Raw genomic sequence first — 18,801 nt, 5'->3', positions numbered from 1 at the left:
TACCAATATAGCTACACCCCTAGCTCCAAACTCCACCTTTAAACAAAACATCTAGGCTGGAGAAATGGCTTCGTGATCAGATTGCTCTTTCAGAGGACCCAGATTCAGTTGCCAGCACCCACATGGTGTCTCACAACTATCCAAAACTCCAGGGGATCTGATTCCCTCTTCTGATCTCTGAGTGGACCAGGCATGCATGTGGTACATATACATCCATGTAGGCAAAACACTCAGAGAAATAAAATAAATCTAAAAAAAAATTAGACAAAAAAAATTCATGTGTGGTGCACATGTTAAGTCCCAGTGCTTGGGAGGTAGAGGTGGGATAGCCACAAGTTCAAGGCCAGTGTGCTCTAAGCAATGAGTCTCTGAAGGCTGCCAGTGTGGTTTGGCTTCTGCAGATAGGAATTTCTTCCCAAATGCTGCTGTGTCCTGTTCATAACTGGTTGAAAGGCCTCTGAGGCCTCTGGATCATTCCAGGCAGGAACAGATTTAGCATGAAGGAGGGATTGCAGTACTGTCCATGACTTCTAGCCCCCTCGAGGGTCCTGAGCCCCAGAGCCTGTCCAGACCCAGTGTGTTCCTTACAGCTCTGAGCTTCCAAGAAGTAAGCAGAACAGTAGCTTTGTTGAACTTCTCCCATGTTGACATCAGCTTGTTCTTTATGCTGAAGAGAACATTAGGGCAAAGCTAGAAACTTCGAGAACAGCCTTCGATGCAGGTGTGGTGAACTGTGGTATTTCTTTTGTCTGTCTGTCTGTCTTTCTTTCTTCCTTTTGTTTTTCTTTATTTCTTTTTGTTTTGTTTTGTTTTTTGAGACAGGCTTTCTCTGTAGCTTTGGAGCCTGTCCTGGAACTCCCTCTCTAGACCAGGCTGGCCTTAAACTCACAAAGATTTACCTGCCTCTGACTCCCGAATGCTGGGATTAAAGGCGTGCGCCACCACCACCCAGATGCCTTCAGCTTTTAAAGCAGTAGGTGTCCTGTGGAAAGACTGAGGACCCTCTGAACAGGTTTCACACCCGAAGCTCCTAAAGACAGAGCAGGACATATCCGTATCTGCTTCCCGTCACCATGTGCAATACCTGGAGAGCCAGAGCTGCTCACAACCCCAGCCCTACCTTCCCGCCGGTCTCTGCCTGGCAGGGAAATGGACTTGCACACTGGGTGGTGATGTGTGCTACTTCTGAGGCACAATCGTCACCCCCAGAGGTGCAAAGGGATGGCACTTAGAAATCTAGGTGCTCCTTGAAGTCGACCCTGGGGTCATGTTGAGATTCAGCATCTGACTCAGTGGGTCCCGGGTGAAGCTAAATAGTTTTTAATTCCAGCAAGTTCCTAGCTGCTGCCAGTGCTTCTGGCCATGAATCACACTCTAAGTAGGAAGGACTCAGATGCCTAGATTTCTCTCTGCATGATTTAATTCTCCATTGCTTCTTGCCTTCTGACTAATATATATATCTAATCCTCCATCCAAATGTTTATAAACCAGAAGAAAAGCACGGCCATGCCCACTGTCAATCTAATAATGTTAGTGAGGGTTGCTTTAGCATGTTTTTTTTCTTAATTTTACATTTCCCCCACCTATACATAGTGAACTAAAATATATTTTTCAAAGGTAAAGTTTTACATATCCTTTATAAAACAAATAATTCTAATCTTAGAATTAAGCAATAAATGTTCAGTATTATAAAGCTGCTAATAGGGGCTGGAGAGATGGCTCAGTGGTTAAGAGCATTGCCTGCTCTTCCAAAGGTCCTGAGTTCAATTCCCAGCAACCACATGGTGGCTCACAACCATCTCTAATAAGGTCTGGTGCCCTCTTCTGGCCTGCAGGCATACATGTACACAGGATATTATATACATAATAAATATTTTTTTAAAAAGTAAAGCTGTTAATAACAGGAGTTATAGTGGTAACATTTTACCCTTGAAAATATCACAGATGGGGCTGGAGAGATGGCTCAGTGGTTAAGTGCACTGACCTCTCTTCCAGAGGACCTGGGTTCAATTCTCAGCACCCACATGACAGCTCACAACTGTCTGTAACTCCAGTTCCAGAGGATCTGACACCCTCACACAGTGCAGGCAAGATGCCAATGCACAAGAAATAAAATTTAAAGCTGGGTGGTGGTGTACACACCTTTAATCCCGGCACTCGGGAGGCAGAGGCAGGTGGATCTCTGTGAGTTCAGGGCCAGCCTGGTCTGCAGAACAAGTTCCAGGACAGGCTCCAAAGCTACAAAGAAATCCTGTCTCAAAAAAAATTGTTTTTTACATTCATTCATATTGTATGTATGTGCATGTGCACACACATACCACAATGTGTATATAGAAGACAACTTGTAAGAACTGGCCTTTTGGGCTGGAGAGATGGCTCAGCAGATAAGGGCATTGCCTGCTCTTTCAAAGGTCCTGAGTTCAATTCCCGGCAACCACATGGTGGCTCACAACCATCTGAAATGAGATCTGGTGCCCTCTTCTAGCGTGCAGGCATATAGTGTATACATAATAAGTAAATAAATAAATATTTAAGAAGAACTGGCCTTTTCCGTTTTCTCCTTCCATCACATGGGTCCTGGGGACCTAACTTAGGTCCTCAGCCTCGGTGGCGAGCACCAAGCACCGTACCCACTGAGCTTTCTTCTTTGTCAGTAACCTTACTTTTTACAAAGGAGATGAGTCAGATTAAACAGCAAAGGAACAAGCCGCTGCAAGTCCACATGTGCTCCTTTCCCAAAGGACACAAAAGACTGAACAGCCCATAGATTTTATAATACCCTCCCGGTGTGCTTTCCTGTCCCCACCCAGGATCCATCCAGTTCATGCGATTTCAATCGCAAGGACTAGAAACAAGCTTTGCGAGCGAGACACAGGTGCAACTGCCTTCAAGTCCCCTGCTCTGCCACTCCCATTAAAAAGTGTCCTTTTCCCCCGTGCTTTTGGAAGGGCTCAGAGGTTCTGCAGGGCAGGGTCTTGCCTCACCTTCGTACTTGGTTCCTCAGCCACACTGGCCTCTCTGATATTTGTGGACTGTTGGGATGCCACTTAACTCCATGGCTGTGTACATCAAGCCTTAGGCAAATCGGCATTAACATCTACCACGCCAGAAGGCAAGATTGCTTCCCCGAAGGAGGAAAAGGACAAGGTTGGATGCGGTGAAGCAAAAAAGATATTGAAAGTAAAAGCCAAATAACCTACGGCTAATTTAGAAGGTATTTGTATCTTCAAAGGATCAAACAAAACACACATGGACTGGGATATAACTCAGTTGGTAAAACGTTGCCTTATATGCATGGGACCCTTTGGTTATCTGATACCCAACACTGGCAGGGGTCAGGAGTGTTACGGACATCTAAAATATGGTATCAAAGTCTTTTTTTTTTTTTTTTTTTTTTTTTTTTTTTAAAGTTTATTTATTTATTATGTACACAATATTCTGTCTGTGTGTATGTCTGCAGGCCAGAAGAGGGCACCAGACCTCATTACAGATGGTTGTGAGCCACCATGTGGTTGCCGGGAATTGAACTCAGGACCTTTGGAAGAGCAGGCAATGCTCTTAACCGCTGAGCCATCTCTCCAGCCCCGGTATCAAAGTCTTTATTTTTATTTATTGTGTGTTTGAGAGAGAGACTGGGAAAAGGGACCCTGGTGGGCTTCTAACATACATAACTAACAAAGGCCTTGAGCTCCCGAGCTTCCCTCTTAGCTGGCATTACAGGTGTGCAATAGTATGCCCAGTTTACGTAGTGCTGGAGATTCGAGTCACGGCCTTGTGAATGCTTAGCAAACACTCTCCATCCTGTAACGTCCTCAGCCCTGGTTATGTATCTGACGTGCATGCCTGGTGCCCGCACAAGTCAGGAGAGGGAACTCTGGAACTGGAATTACCGAAGCTTGTGAGCCACAATGTGAGTGCTGGGAATCGAACCCTGGACTTCTTAGAAAGCAGCTAGTGCTCTTAGCCACTGAGCCATCTCTTTAGTGTTGTCCCCACTCCCCTCCCTGAAGTCTTAATCATCTCGCTGAGTCCTTCCTTCTCTTTAACTCAAGACTGTGTCACCCAGGGCCTCTCCGTTGTGAAGCCCTTTTCTCCATTACTGCCCACCATCAACATGGCTTCTCAAGATTCTCTTTCAGGGACTGATGGAAAGCCCTTCGACCGGGCTCCCAGTGCAGTGGCCTCGCTATTATTCCACCTTTGTCAGCTCACCCTGAGTGCCTGCCCAGTTATCCTCAGTACATTTCCATCAGCCCACAAATAAAGTTCAAATGTTCTATGCAGCAAAGCATCCCTCCATCTGCTGTCTGCCTGTTATTTTTTTTTTTTATGGTTTGGGAGACGCTTCCTCTCTCTTTTTTGCTTGTTTTGCCTACATGTATGTCTGCATGAGTGCCAGATCCCCTGGAACTGGAGTCACAGACAGTTGTGAGCTGCCATGTAGGTGCTGGTAGTTGAACCCCGGTCCTCTGGAAGAGCAGCCAGTGCCTCCTAACCACTGAACCATCCTGCCACCCCCTTCCACTCTGCTGCGCTCTCTTGTTGCTCCAGCCTAAGTGGGCTATTTGCTTTATTCGTTGCCACATGGCCCATCCCACCTACAGCTAGCTGTTCACTTCCCCCACCCCAGGCCGGTACAAACTGCACCCATTCCTCAAGCTCGCCTCTGCGCCTCTGCCTCCGACAGACACATTCCATCACAGTTCCCACCCCCAGACCGCAGGAGACGGGGCCTCAGAGCTCCCGTACCTCTCAGTACCATGATTCTAGCTCAGTCTCTTGTTGCAGCCCATGATTTTTAAAGTGCTTCTTTGTCTTACAGTGCCACTAGCATCTGCCAGTCACTGGGCATTTACCAAGTGGGTATCTGGGGCACACTACATAACTCTCCATGCTTCCAGTTTTCCACTTACAAAATAGTGGCAATACTGACTCTTAGCATGAAGTTAACAGCATGTACAGAATGTTTGGAATCCTGCTTCACACACACTTCTTAGTAGCACAGCTACTCCTTTCACTAAGAGCACCCAACACTGGCTTTCTCAAAGAACCCTCTGCCCAATGTTTTGTTGTGGAGCTAATGGTGATTGAGCCTAGGACTTTAAGCATGCCAGGCAAGCACTTTACCACTGAATTCCAGCCCAGCCCCTCCACCCCCGTTTCTTTTTCTTTCTTTTCTTTCTTTCTTTTTTTTTTTTTTTGTTGTTGTTGTTTGTTTTATTGTTTTGTTTTGTTTTTCGAGACAGGGTTTCTCTGTAGCTTTGAAGCCTGTCCTAGAACTAGCTCTTATAGACCAGGCTGGCCGTGAACTCATAGAGATCTGCTGGCTTCTGCCTCCCAAGTGCTGGGATTAAAGGCGTGCACCACCACTGCCTGGCCCTGTTTTATTTTATTTTTTTGAGATGAGTCTCACCTAAGCTTCCCAGGCTGACTTTGAACTTGGCATCCTCCTACATTTGCCTCCTAAGTAACTGAAAGTACAGACCGACTTGAGTTGGTGCGATTATAACCTTTTTAAAAATTACTTGAGCCAAGCAATAGTGGCACATGTCTTTAATGCCAGCACTCAGAAGGCAGAGAAAGGCAGATAGATCACTGTGAGTTTAAGTCCAGCCTCAGAATGAGTTCCAGGACAGCCAGAGTTACACAGAGGAACCCTTGGTGGGGGAGTGAATTCAAAATTTCTTGACCAGGCTGACCAACACAGAGAAATATACAGAGAGATCAGTTAATAGGATTGTAGTAAAATACACCCAGAAAAAATCATCTTAACCATTTGAAATCTATAGTTTGGCAGTTTAGTTCAGTTATAATCTTTACATTGTCAACCAGTCTGTCTAACAGGTTTTTTTGTTGTGTACATGTACATGTCCTTGTGTGTGTGTGTGTGTGTGTGTGTTTGCAAGTTCTCTTCATTGAACCTGGAGCTCACCAATTAGCAAGCCTCGCCTCAGGAACCCTCCTGTCTCCATCCCCAGCGATGGAATTACAGTATGCCACTACACCCAGCTTTTACATGGGTGCAGGGGATCAAATAGTACAACAAGCACTGTATTGACTGAGCCATCTTCCAAGTATTGGATTTTTGTTATTGTTTTTCCAAGACAGGATTTCTCTGTGTAGCTCTGGATGTCCTGGAACTAGCTCTATGTAGACCAGGCTGGCCTCGAACTCACAGAGATCCACATGTTTCTGCCTCCCAAGTGCTGGGATTAAAGGCGTGGGCCACTGCCTGGCTTAGTTTTTCGTCTCTTAAAGGCTGACTGGCTCAGTGGTAGACTCTGGGAGTCTAACACATGTGAGGGCCCTTTCCCTCCTGCAAGCCCACACCTTCCCCCATCCTGGCAACCACTAGAGCTCTGTTTGTATTATTAGACTCTTTATAAGCTGAGGAGCCCAAAGTTCAGGGAGTAATTTGTTCTTGGGAGACAGAACTTGGATTTGGACTCAGATCCCCAGTTACCTTTTGAGTCACTTCATATACCTTCACCAGACAGAGCATCTGTGACACATTTAACCCCCTCCTGTCTTGGACAATGGCCTCCATGTGCTAAGGTCCTCCTCTGTGTCTTTCTCACACTTAATCCTCCCAGCAGCCCTGCAGCCATGTAGGGGGCGGTGTCCAATTCCTAGCTTAGTATATAGTACAGAAAGAGCATAATAACCCGGCTCCAGTTGATGTCTTTAAACAGTCTAGGCAGTACCAAATCAGTTTGTTATGCATTTTTAAAGCTATGCTCTACATCTTTGGGAGAATCCTGTCTTTGGGGAAAACCAACAGGAGCATTAGGAGACCAAGTGCCCGCCCCAGTCCTCTGCGCCCTGCCCTCCTCCTGCAGGGCCCATCTGCTCTCCTCACCTAGGCCAGCCCCCAGCGCCTTCGCGCGGGACTGACTAGCAGCTTCACTGATCTGCAGCCAAAGGCGGAGACAGGCCTGCAAGGGACACTGTCCTCGCCCTGCTTCTTCGCTCTGCCGCCCTTCCCTCCGGTCCTAAGGAATCCAAGTCAAGCTGGAACAGAGCTGTCCTTTCACGCCTTTGTGCCTTTGCACAAGCTGCTCAAGACTAAAGCTCTCCCTCCTACAGTCTTCCTCTCTGACATGCCCAGTCTGCAGACTGCTTGAATGTCACTTCCACTGCAAAGCCTCCTTCCTCCCCAGGGAAAAGGGGGTGGCAGATGGGGACATGACGGGATGCATGTCTGGGTGCAGCTGTAAGGTCAAGGGAGACCCAAGTCATTTCCTTTGAAAAAGAAAATTGAGAGAATTACAAACACGGAGCCATAATTTAAACTGTTTAACAGATTAATGCCTCTGATAGCAAAGAAAAACTACAGTTGGACTGCTCATAGATATCCATACGACTGATTAAAATATGGGGCTGGAGAGTTGGTTCAGAGATTAAAAGTGCTTGTTCTTTTAGGGAACTGGAGTTTGGCTTCAGGTACCCACATTGGATGGCTCACAATGGCCTGTAATTCCAAATCCAGGGGAACTGACTCCTGGCTTTCTCAGGGTTCTCAGGGCATGGCCACCCCCCCCCCCCACACACACACGGCGTGGGGAGTTAATAAAATGAATCTTTAGAAAAAAATGTTTATTAAAAATAACCATTCCCAGAGCCCCCCAGGAACACTGATCCAGTAGCAAATGCATATTTTAAATAAGTGCAAGGAAGGTCCTCATTTCCCACGGCCAAACCGTAATGAAGCCTCCACACAGAAGGTGTTCATCATTTGCTGAATGGTGGGGACAGACAGGACTTTCCAATTCACTCGAGAAAACCCAAAACAGTATTTCTGAATAACACTGAACAATAGGGCAGGAAGCTGCCTCCTCCTCCAGGGACACCCCAACCCCCTCCTCCATGCCCCAACCCTTGGAGTTAAGCAGCAAGCTGCAACAGGAAGACCTTCAGCCACTGTCCTTCCTGCCCAGCTCCCCCAGGTGCTTCCCACCCTGTTCATACCTCCTCTCTACTCCCAGGTGGATAAAGAAAAAGCACTTACTCCAGAGACTGACAAGCTGGGCACACAGAACCATCCTGCCCCCAGGCGCAGTCCTTGGGAATAGAAAGAACAGCAAGAGGGACAAAAGAGGATTTAAAGTTTGACAGCAAGGGGACAAAAGGCCTCAGAGTTTACAAAGGATCCGCTAGAGGAGCCTTGAAAGGGGAGCTCCTTCTGCGTGGGACTGGGCCCTCTTCTCACCTTAGAGACCTGCTGATGAGCAGCACAGGCCTCCTCTGTGATACTAGGAGTTTGGTTATTGACCCCTGACTCAATTTTCTCTGAGTGAGGCCTCAACTTTCTGGGCTGCTGGCAATCCCAAATATAGGCTTGAATACATATACATACCATGAACTTGAACCCACTCACTGGCCCAGCTTCCAGTTCCTTCTGCATTTCCAGCAGAAACAATAGTGCAAGGATAAGGTCACCCCAGAGTTGCTGTGGTTTCCCAGACCTTCGGGCCATTGAATATTCCCACGGACCTTTCTGTAAGTTTCTCCTGCTACTAAAGGTAGGAGCCATCCAAACACCTGTGGTCTGATTGTTCATTCTGTGCAGGTGTGCTTTAAATCCCTTCTCAGCTTCCTTAGCTACGACAATTCCAACTGTACAGAAAAGGGAAATGACAGGGCTGGAGAGGTAGCTCAGTGGCTAAAAGTGTATACTGCTCAGAGGGGCAGTGGTGGCGCAGGCCTTTAATCGCAGTGCTTGGAAGGCAGAGGCAGGTGGATCTCTGTGAGTCTGAGACCAGCCTGATTCACAAAATGAGTTCCACAGGACAGCCACAGCTACTCAAAGAAACCCTGTCTCGAAACAACAGCAGCAAGTGTATACTACTCTTGAAGAGGCCCCAAATTTGTTGTCCAGTGCTCTCCCCCATAGGGTGGCTCACAATCACTTGTAAATCCAGCCGGGGATTGGACACCCTCTTCTGGCTTCCTCAGGCACCTGTACTCACTCACATGTGCATCAACGCACTCCCCCCCCCCCTCAGCAACCAATACAAATCATTAAAAATAAAATAAATTTTTAAAAAGGAAATGGGCCTGGAGAGATTTTCCTGAAGAATACACAGCCTAGATCCTGAATTTGCTCTGTCTGACCTTTATGGCCACACTCTTCTGACTCTTGTAAATCCTTCAGGATTCTAATTTACATGGTGGCTGGATCAATTTTTACAATAGGTAGAAGGAATAATTCTGTGTGGCACTGACACATTTTTGCGTCCCAGCTTTGGGAGTGAAAGAGCAGCACAGGTAGAAAAGCTGCATTACGGCTGGCAGGGGTCCTGCTAGCTCATTTGTAGATCCTTGAGTCATAGAGCCATAAATAACTGGGCACTGGGAAGGGGACACGAATAAAAGCATGGCTGGGAATCATATTTGAAAAAAAAAATTTTTTTTAAGTTCTTTAGTGCGTGGATGTATCTGCAAAACAAAAGAAAAGCCCTTTTTCCCAGCCCAGGCAGAGAAGTCTCCTGTTCAGTCAGAGACAACAGGCTTCTGGGCATCGAGCCAAGGTTCTTGGGATATTTATAACTCGAAGAGGGTGGGAGTCCCCAATAAGCTGCGATATTCTTTTTCCATCGCTTCCCTCTCCAAGGCTACAGCAGGCTGGAAGCTCTTCCCCACGCAGAATGCCTGCTTTGCACAGCCCTCATCTTCCATTGTCTGATTCCTTCTTCCAGGCTGGGGAAAGGGAAGGCTCCAAGTCCTACTGTTTGGAGGACTCTTACTGAATGTAGCTTAGCTGCTGTTGGTGTTTATTGGTCAGCTGTTGTGGCCTCGGGGATCTGTTTATGAGCTTGTGGTTTTTCTGGGAGCAATAGAAGAGTCTGAGGTCTCTGCAAATCTTGAAGCTTTGGGCTCAAGCCTACCGTCAAACTCTGGCCTTTGCCTGTTCACCTATGGATTCGGATTTCTACCCATGGCTCTGAGATCTCCGGAATCTGCTGGTGATCTCTAGAATCGTTTCGAACGTCAGGGCTCTTTAGAACTCTGAGGCTTGGGGATCTCAGGCCTCTCGAAGATCTTGGAACCAGTGATCCACTAGGTCTCTCATAGACCAGGAGGTAAGCCTGCTCATTCTACCCTAACCCGGGTTTGTGGCTTCTTTGAAACAGAGACTGCTAACGTCCTTAGGACCCTTTCAGGTTCAATCATCACAGGCCCTGGGTCTCCATGGTGTTGGGAGGTCTTCAAGAATCTTTCAGCAGAGAGACCATCAATCGTGCAAGTTCCTTGAGGCTCCATTCTGAGACCAGCTATCTCCCTACACACCCTAGCTCCTTACCCGTTTCTGATTTCAGTGTTCTGGAGTTTTAGATAATAAGTGCACTTGGATCGGGTCTCTATAAAACAGCGCGAGAAGCTCCCTACAGGGTTAACAGGATACTGGGTCCTGGCTGCAGACTGCACTCCCGCATAGGGCATGCAGCACGAAGCCTCCTGGAATATGTAGTCTGCAGGCAGGTAGCGAACGCCGCAAGTTCTTTGGGGGTTGTAGTTCTTGGACGCGGAGAGCCAGCGCAGCAGGCAGCACTGGGAGGTGTTGCGTGTACGTGGGCGGGGCCCAAAGTTCCACCGCTGCCTGGGAGTCTCCCGAGGGAGGGAACTGGAGCTTTTTCCCGCTCTGGCCTGGGCTGTCAAATGAGGGTTGATCCCAGCTGAGTTCAGCCCAGGCCGCCACACTCGCGGATAATATCTGACTCAAAGACGGTAGTAGGGCCATGAGAAAAAATCAGGGAAGCCTCCTTTACTGAGTCGTGCTGTGGTCTCCGAGAAGAAAGTGAAGGATGTTGCCCTGTCTCCTCCCTTTTGTTCTTTTTCCACCCCAGCTCTTGGCCTCTAAGTGGCCTTTGTACGCCAGAGTGGAACTCCAAGTCCCGGCAGGCCGCGAGGCGCGCGCACGCGTGGTGGAGATGCTCGGCCACGCGGCAGGAGGAGGGCTGATGATTTGGCATCTGATTGGCCTCGTGTTTGATGAGTTTTTTTTGCTGATTGGCTGAGGTTGCTGCCGGAAAGGCCCTTGCCCGGAGATGGAAGAGCAGAGGCATTCTGTAGGGTTGGGTTGGAAGCCTCCGTCTAATAGCATCGGCTTGACCTCCAGTCCAGGGGACACCTAGCCAGGGGCTGTCCTCCCTTACTCTAGCCTTGCATGTACTTGGTATTAACTGAGACGCGGAGAAGCGGGTCACGCTCGGGGGTCAGAGAGAAGGAGAGTGACCGGTCCTGGGCCGTCCCTGCATACCCTGCGACCAGAACTCCAGCCCTAGGGAGTGGGCAGGGCCTCTAGCCGCGCCTCGCTCCCTGCTTTTCATCTCCTTCAGCGTTGTCTACTAGCTACTTTTCCTGCTCTCTCTCCCAGGAGACGAACGCTTGAGCCTGAGATGGCAGCCACCCTGCTCATGGCTGGGTCCCAGGTAAGCCGGGGGTAGTTTCCCGGACCTCGCCTCTGCTTACCCATCTCGCCCGGTGTTTCCCCGTTCTGCAAACCCTATAGGAAATTCCCTGGGGTTAACTCATTTCGCTATTTTGCTGCAGGGGCTTAGTGCTAGCTAATTTAGCCGTATACAAGCATATATCAAACATGTACTGTAAGCCTTTAACTACTGAGGAGAATAAAACCAAACAAGATAGGTGATACCCTCCTTGCCAACTATCTGTAGGGAGAGAGATGCATCCGATTAACCTTGATACAATATAATAAGCCCTTCGCCTTAGCAAGAAAGTGCTGTGGAGTGGGAACAGCAAAATCGTGGCGTGATTAACTCTATGCGGTATCCGAGGAAGGGGTGAAGAGCAAAAGGGGGGCGGGGGCAGGAAGAACAACAGTTGGCGCTCGAACTGGACCATAAAGAAGAGACTGTCACTGGTCTTAGAAAAGGAGAACATTGTATGTAGAGGTCTGGAGCCGTGTAAGTTCTAGGTCTGAAGACGATGTGTCCGGAAGTGGGCAGGGATATCTAGTAGATTGCCCTGCCTTTTGACCACATGTCTTTTTTCTTTCTTATTTCTTCTTTGCACTCTACAGATCAGACTTAATGCCAATGCCTTCTCAACATTTCTAACCGTATCTCTAATTTCAAGAAGAAAGGCTGGGACTAAACTCCTAGATACTAAGTAGTGAGGAAGCCTTGTGTGATTTCAGGCCCCTGTGACATTTGAAGATATGGCCATGTACCTCACTCGGGAAGAATGGAGACCTCTGGATCCTACACAAAGAGACCTTTACAGGGACGTGATGCAGGAGAATTACGGAAATGTTGTCTCACTGGGTGAGTGGGCATTTTTACCTTTTTTCGTCTCCTGTTTTGAACCTGTCAAAATGACTTAGGTCTTTCAGCGCAGACTTGTTTGTTTGCTTTTAAGGAAAAACAGACAATTCGTGATGCAAAGCTTTAAATGTGGGATGATCTATGTTATGTGGTCGGGGAAAAAAATGGTTTCTGCAATTTTAGAGACTTTGAGGATCCTCATTCCATGAGTCATTCGCCATCCGGCAGCCTGTTTGTACAGATCGCTGACCAAACAGGTCTGGCGCTGTGGTGCCTGCCAGGACGTAAATGCCCTGTAAATGCTCTGTAAATGGTGCTTTTTCTCTAGGGCGCTAGAAGACGAGGGCTCCTAAGCAGGTTCACAGAAGGGCAGAAGCCACCCCTTTTGTGTTTGTTTTGACTCCATGGCTGCAGTTTTGCCTCAGGTACTTTATCTAGGTAGGTTCTTGTCTCGAGCAGTTTCAAAGGTGCTCATCCTTCAAGTGTGCCGTGTTGTTTCAGAGGAATCCTTGCACGGTTAGATCACAAGTCCTATTGAGAGGAGAACTCGTGAGGCTGGGGGCTGTTGCTCAGTGGGTGCTTAGCGTACTTGAAACCCTGGCAGTGCATGAAGCCAGACACAGGACTGAAATATTTTAAAATGTTTTTACCTCAGAGCAAAAGGTAACCCGAGGGGTTTTTTTGGCTTGGACTTTCTCTGATGTCCCAATTTCTTTGGCTTCTTCTATTGTGTGAATTTTTTAGTCTTTGGCTTCTTGAGGGGCCCACCACCCAGCTCCCAAATAAATCACACAGAGGCTTATTATTACTTATGAATACCCGGTCTTAGCTTGTTTTGTTTCTTGCCAGCTTTTCTAAACACACACACACACACACACAAACACACACACACACACACACACACACAATTTATTTATTTATTATGTATACGTCATTCTGCCTCCATGTATGCCCACATGCCAGAAGAGGGCGCCAGATCTCATTACAGATGGTTGCAAGCCACCATGTGGTTGCTGGGAATTGAACTCATGACCTCTGGAAGAGCAGCCAGTGCTCTTAAACACTGAGCCATCTCTCCAGCACCCATAACTTATATATTTTTATCTATCTATCTGTCTGTCTTTCTGTCTGTCTGTCATGTTAACCGCATTCTCCCTGCATGTATGCTTGCCCACCAGGAGAGGGCACCGAATCTCAGTATAGAGGGTTGTGAGCCATCACGTGGTTGCTGGGAATTGAACTGAGGACTTCTGGAAGAACATTTAGTGTTCTTGAGCTCTAAGCTATCTTTCCAGCCTCTTCTTAACTTATATTATCCGGACTGCTTTTTGCCTCTGGACTTTTATCTTTCTCTATTTCTGTATACTGTTCTTTCCTTCTTCCTCCGTGACTGGCTGAGTGGCTGGCCCCAATGGCCTCCTCTCAGATTTCTCCTTCTATTTATACTCTCTGCCCCGCCTGTCCTTGCTCCTGCCTTGCTATTGTCCGTTCATTTCTTTATTAGGATCATCAGGTGTTTCAGACAGGCACAGTAACAGTTTCACAGATACAGATGCAGCATAAACAAAAGTCACACACCTGAAAATAATATTCCCTAACATTCTTTGTAACAGGAAGGCTACTTATTTGTCCCGGCTGCCCACAGCTGAAATAATCACACAGAAACTGTATTCATTAAATCACTGTTTGGTCCATTAGCTCTAGCATCTTATTGGCTAAATCTTACAGCTTAATTTAACCCATTTCTAGTAACCTGTATATTGCCACATGGCAGTGGCTTACCGGCAAAGATTCTTACCGGTGTCTGTCTCAGGCGGAGGATCCATGGCTTCTCCCTCCCAGAATTCAGTTCCTTCTTTCCCTGCCTACCTAAGTTCTGTCCTATCAACAGGCCAAGGCAGTTTCTTTATTCATTAATGAAAGCAACACATAGACAGAAGGACCCCCTACACCAATTCTTTTTTATTTTTTTAAAATTCATTGTTAGGTGATACTAAACAATGGGTTTCATTTTGACGTTTTATATATGTGTGTGTTGGTATACTTTATTCTGATTTGTCCCCTACCCCACTCCCCCCTTGAGCCTTTGTCCCTTGAATTGTTCCTTAAAAGCAGCCACAACTCCATTACTAAAAACAGGTTGAAGAGATGGCTCAGCTGTTAAGAGCATGTATTGCTATTGCAGAGGACCTGAGTTCAATTCCCAGCAACCACATGGTGGCTCACAACCATCTGTAATGAGTTCTGATGCCCTCTTCTGGCCTCCTTAGGCACCAAGGACTCACGTGGTGCACAGACAAAGATTCAGACAGAACACCTTACACATTAAAAGGAGAAACAAAACAACAAAGTGCCTTGGAAACATTTATTAACCCTCCCTAAATTTGTCTGTGTAAGCAACAAGGCTCCTGGTGATTCTAGCTAAGAATTGCTTAGGTAGTCTATAGAGATGCAAGAGCATGTCTTTTTAAAGATGCCCCTTTCTTTCTTTCCTGGTTGTGTTGTGATTTATTTAGGTTGTGTTTGCAGTAGATCTGGGTAAACAACATAGTTATGGCTGTTTAATTTTCACTTCACTTTTTCACTTTTATTGGTTTTTTTTTTTTTTTTTTTGTTTTTTTTCCGAGACAGGGTTTCTCTGCAGCTTTAGAGCCTGTCCTGGAGCTAGCTCTTGTAGACCAGGCTGGTCTCGAACTCACAGAGATCCGCCTGCCTCTGCCTCCCGCGTGCTGGGATTAAAGGCGTGCACCACCACCGCCCGGCTTCACTTCACTTTTAATTATGTGTCTGTGTCCAGGTTGGAGTATGAACCTTTGGAAGAGCAGTGAGTGATCTTAACCTCTGAGCCATCTCTCTAGCCCTTATAGGTCCTTTTTTAATGAACATAACTACTTACAGTTTTCTGGTGTGTACTAAGAAACCCAGTTTAGAAAATGTAGTGTCTGATAGAAGTTCCTTATGAGCTGGTTGTATATTTTTATTTTCACACTTGAAATATATGAAATATTGAAGTATGTGCATGCAATATATGTAGTCCTAAAGCTGGTCTGAGTTGGTTCTGATGTGTGGTTTAGTGCTATAGCACATGCTTAGCATAGAATGTTAGATTTGTTTCCCAACAGTCCTCTGCAAAAGAGGGGCTGCTCTGTGCAGCCTTTTATATACTCTGACTTTAAGTGACATCTGAAAATTGCCTTTTCTGTCAAATAAGAGATGAAGACATGGAGCTGGAGAAATGGCTCAGAGGTTAAGAGTGCTGCTGCCTTTCCAAAGCAACCACATGGCAGCTCACAACCATCTATAATGAGATCTGGTGCCCTCTTCTGCCATGCAGGCATACATGCAGGCAGAACACTGTATGAATAATAAATATTTTTTTAAAAAAATCTGGTAGCTTCTGAGTAAGTATAATAATAAGAAGGCTTGATAAGTTAAACAAAATAACACATGCTCCAAATTTTTTAAAAATATTTATTTATTTACTTATTATGTATACAGTATTCTGCTGCAGACCAGAAGAGGGCACCAGACCCCATTACAGATGGTTGTGAGCCACCATGAGGTTGCTGGGAATTGAACTCAGGTCCTTTGGAAGAGCAGGCAATGCTCTTAACCGCTGAGCCATCTCTCCAGCCTGGTCTGAAGGCATACACACAGACAGAATATTGTATACATAATAAATAAATAAAGAAAGAAAGAAAGAAATATTTAAAAAAAATTTTTTCTAGAGTTTTTTAGATACCCTAATTTAAGGTTTCTTGTTGTTTTTATTCTGATTGTTTCCCTTTTTCAAAAAAAAAAAAAAGGGAATAGATAGTTTTTTTTGCTTTTTTTTTTTTTCAAGACAGGGTTTTCTGTAGTTTTAGAGCCTATTTTGGAACTAGCTATTGTAGACTAGACTGACCTTGAACTCAAAGAGATCCACCTGCCTTTGCCTCCCGAGTATAGATAATTTTTTTAAAAATAACAATTAACTAAAGAGCCTGAATTTAGCAGAAGACTTGAGTTGGACATTTAGATTTTTGTTTTTATTTTTTAAGTACATGTATATGAGAGTGTGGGTTTCTGTATATGAGTATAGTGCCCACAGGAGCCAGAGTGCATTGCATCCCTAGAGCTGGAATTCGTGGTTGGGAGCTGCCCAGTGTGGGTATTAGCAACCAAACCCAGGTCCTCTGTAAGAGCAGTATCGACTCCCATTATCTGGGGAAAGCCACTTCCCTTCTCTGAGTCGTGGATCTTCTCCTTCACAGAGATGGACTTTCACGATAAATGTGAGCTTTCACGGTTATGCATGTTAAGAACTTGGTGTGTTGCCATTGCCATTTGGCTCAGTTCACCCTCCCCTGTGGATGATGTATGGACTTCCCACTTTTGCATTCTTACCTGATTCTGAAATAGACTGAAGCCGGGCGGTGGTGGCGCACGCCCTTCGGATCTCTGTGAGTTCGAGGCCATTCTGGTCCACAAGAGCTAGTTCCAGGACAGGCTCTAAAGACACAGAGAAACCCTGTGAGGAAAAAAGAAAAAAAACGAAAGAAAAGTAGAAGAAAGAGGACCTGGTACTGGAGCTGGGCATGGTGTAGCTGAGGGTAGAGTACCTAAATGGCGAACCCAAAATCCTGGGTTTACTGTGCAGCACCGAGAATGGAGGAATAAACAGAACCCCTTGGTTGAGTGCCAGGAACACAGTAGGAATGTTTATGCACTGACCGTCTCCGCATTATTTACTCCTTACAGACTTTGAGATCAGGAGCGAGAACGAAACAAACCAGAAAGAAGAGCTTAGTGAAGATGTGGAGTTTGTGACCATGTCCGAAGAGCCTATTGGGGGGGATGCTGAGAAGAATCCAGAAAGTGAAGAGGCCTTTGAAAGTGGGGACAGGTCCGAAAGACAGTGGGGAGAGCTGACCGCAGAGGAGTGGGTCAGCTACCCTCTCCAGCAGGTCACTGACCTGCTGGCCCACAAAGAAGTCCACACAGGCATCCGCTATCACATATGCTCTCAGTGTGGGAAGGCCTTCAGTCAGATTTCAGACCTCAATCGACACCAAAAAACGCACACGGGAGACAGACCCTACAAGTGTTACGAATGCGGCAAGGGCTTCAGCCGCAGCTCCCACCTTATCCAGCATCAGAGAACACACACGGGCGAGCGGCCCTACGACTGCAACGAGTGCGGGAAGAGCTTTGGAAGGAGCTCTCACCTCATTCAGCACCAGACAATCCACACCGGGGAGAAGCCCCACAAGTGTAACGAGTGCGGGAAGAGCTTCTGCCGGCTCTCCCACCTCATCCAGCACCAGCGGACCCACAGCGGGGAGAAGCCCTACGAGTGCGAGGAATGCGGGAAAAGCTTCAGCCGGAGCTCGCACCTGGCTCAGCACCAGAGGACGCACACGGGCGAGAAGCCTTATGAGTGTAACGAGTGCGGACGGGGCTTCAGCGAGCGCTCCGACCTCATCAAGCACTACCGCGTGCACACGGGCGAGAGGCCCTACAAGTGTGAGGAGTGCGGGAAGAACTTCAGTCAGAACTCTGATCTGGTGCGGCACCGCAGGGCCCACACCGGGGAAAAGCCTTACCACTGTAACGAGTGCGGGGAGAACTTCAGCCGCATCTCGCACTTGGTCCAGCACCAGCGGACGCACACGGGAGAGAAGCCCTACGAGTGCACGGCCTGTGGGAAAAGCTTCAGCCGCAGCTCCCATCTGATCACACACCAGAAAATTCACACCGGGGAGAAGCCCTATGAGTGTAACGAGTGCTGGCGAAGCTTCGGGGAGAGGTCAGATCTGATTAAGCACCAGAGGACTCACACGGGAGAAAAGCCGTACGAGTGTGTGCAGTGTGGAAAGGGGTTTACGCAGAGCTCCAACCTCATCACCCATCAAAGAGTTCACACGGGAGAGAAGCCTTACGAATGTACCGAGTGTGACAAGAGTTTCAGCCGGAGCTCAGCTCTTATTAAACACAAGAGAGTCCATACCGACTAAGTCCTGTATTCCTGAGTAAGAAATGACTCGTGGAGGTACAGTTATAGTTGATTTGATATCAGTGAGCTTCCTTAAGACTGACTTTCCTTATTGTGGGCCACAGTTTAAAACATGGAAGAATACAACCCCTTTGAAATTCCGACCCACAGCTTTGGGGACATTTTTCTTCATGGATTTTATTACATGAATCGCTTCATCAAAAGCAGCCCCCATCCCTAGTAACTTGAAGGCTGAAGACCAGAGGACAAGATGCTGGTGGATGCTTAGGCTTGGAGATGGAGTAGATTTTTAAAAAGTTTTTTTTTTTTCCTCTCGTATCTTTGGCCCCAAAAGACTGCAGTGGGAATGTAGAACTGGACTAGGGTGGCCACAGCTGCTCTGGCAGAAGGCAGGCGGACTTGTCCTGAGTAGCCACTGTTCACACACCGCAGTAGCCAGGCTCATGCACTTCCCTTCCGAAGGGCTTTTTCCTTGAGTAGCTCATGTTGGTACCTTGCCATCTTGCGCACAGGATTCTG

At 47.0% G+C, this 18,801-nt stretch overlaps 1 protein-coding gene across 2 annotated transcripts; it reads left to right on the top strand.

Annotated features, from left to right (window-relative positions):
- Positions 1 to 9,615: 9,615 nt before the first annotated feature.
- Positions 9,616 to 18,446, top strand: Znf436 (zinc finger protein 436). 2 transcript variants are annotated; one of them, XM_038333474.1, is made up of 4 exons: positions 9,616 to 10,082; positions 11,378 to 11,432; positions 12,161 to 12,287; positions 17,028 to 18,446. In XM_038333474.1, the coding sequence occupies exons 2-4, from the start codon at positions 11,400 to 11,402 to the stop codon at positions 18,281 to 18,283; spliced, it is 1,416 nt and encodes a 471-aa protein (XP_038189402.1). In that variant the 5' UTR covers positions 9,616 to 10,082; positions 11,378 to 11,399; the 3' UTR covers positions 18,284 to 18,446. The 2 variants fall into 2 exon arrangements, with proteins under 2 accessions (XP_038189402.1, XP_038189403.1); XM_038333475.1 differs by lacking the exon at positions 9,616 to 10,082 and having other exon boundaries at positions 11,044 to 11,432; positions 12,044 to 12,287.
- The last annotated feature ends 355 nt before the right edge of the window (positions 18,447 to 18,801 follow it).

Source organism: Arvicola amphibius, chromosome 6 (genome assembly GCF_903992535.2).
Source record: "Arvicola amphibius chromosome 6, mArvAmp1.2, whole genome shotgun sequence".
Lineage (NCBI taxonomy): Eukaryota > Metazoa > Chordata > Mammalia > Rodentia > Cricetidae > Arvicola > Arvicola amphibius.
This window is presented reverse-complemented; position numbering and strand designations above follow the sequence as displayed.

Bases quoted from the DNA above. Each gene is read 5' to 3' on its own strand.
- Znf436 (XM_038333474.1), top strand. From the start codon at position 11,400: ATGGCAGCCACCCTGCTCATGGCTGGGTCCCAG. The intron at 11,433-12,160 runs GTAAGCCGGGGG...GTGTGATTTCAG, and splicing joins TGCTCATGGCTGGGTCCCAG to GCCCCTGTGACATTTGAAGA. The intron at 12,288-17,027 runs GTGAGTGGGCAT...TACTCCTTACAG, and splicing joins CGGAAATGTTGTCTCACTGG to ACTTTGAGATCAGGAGCGAG.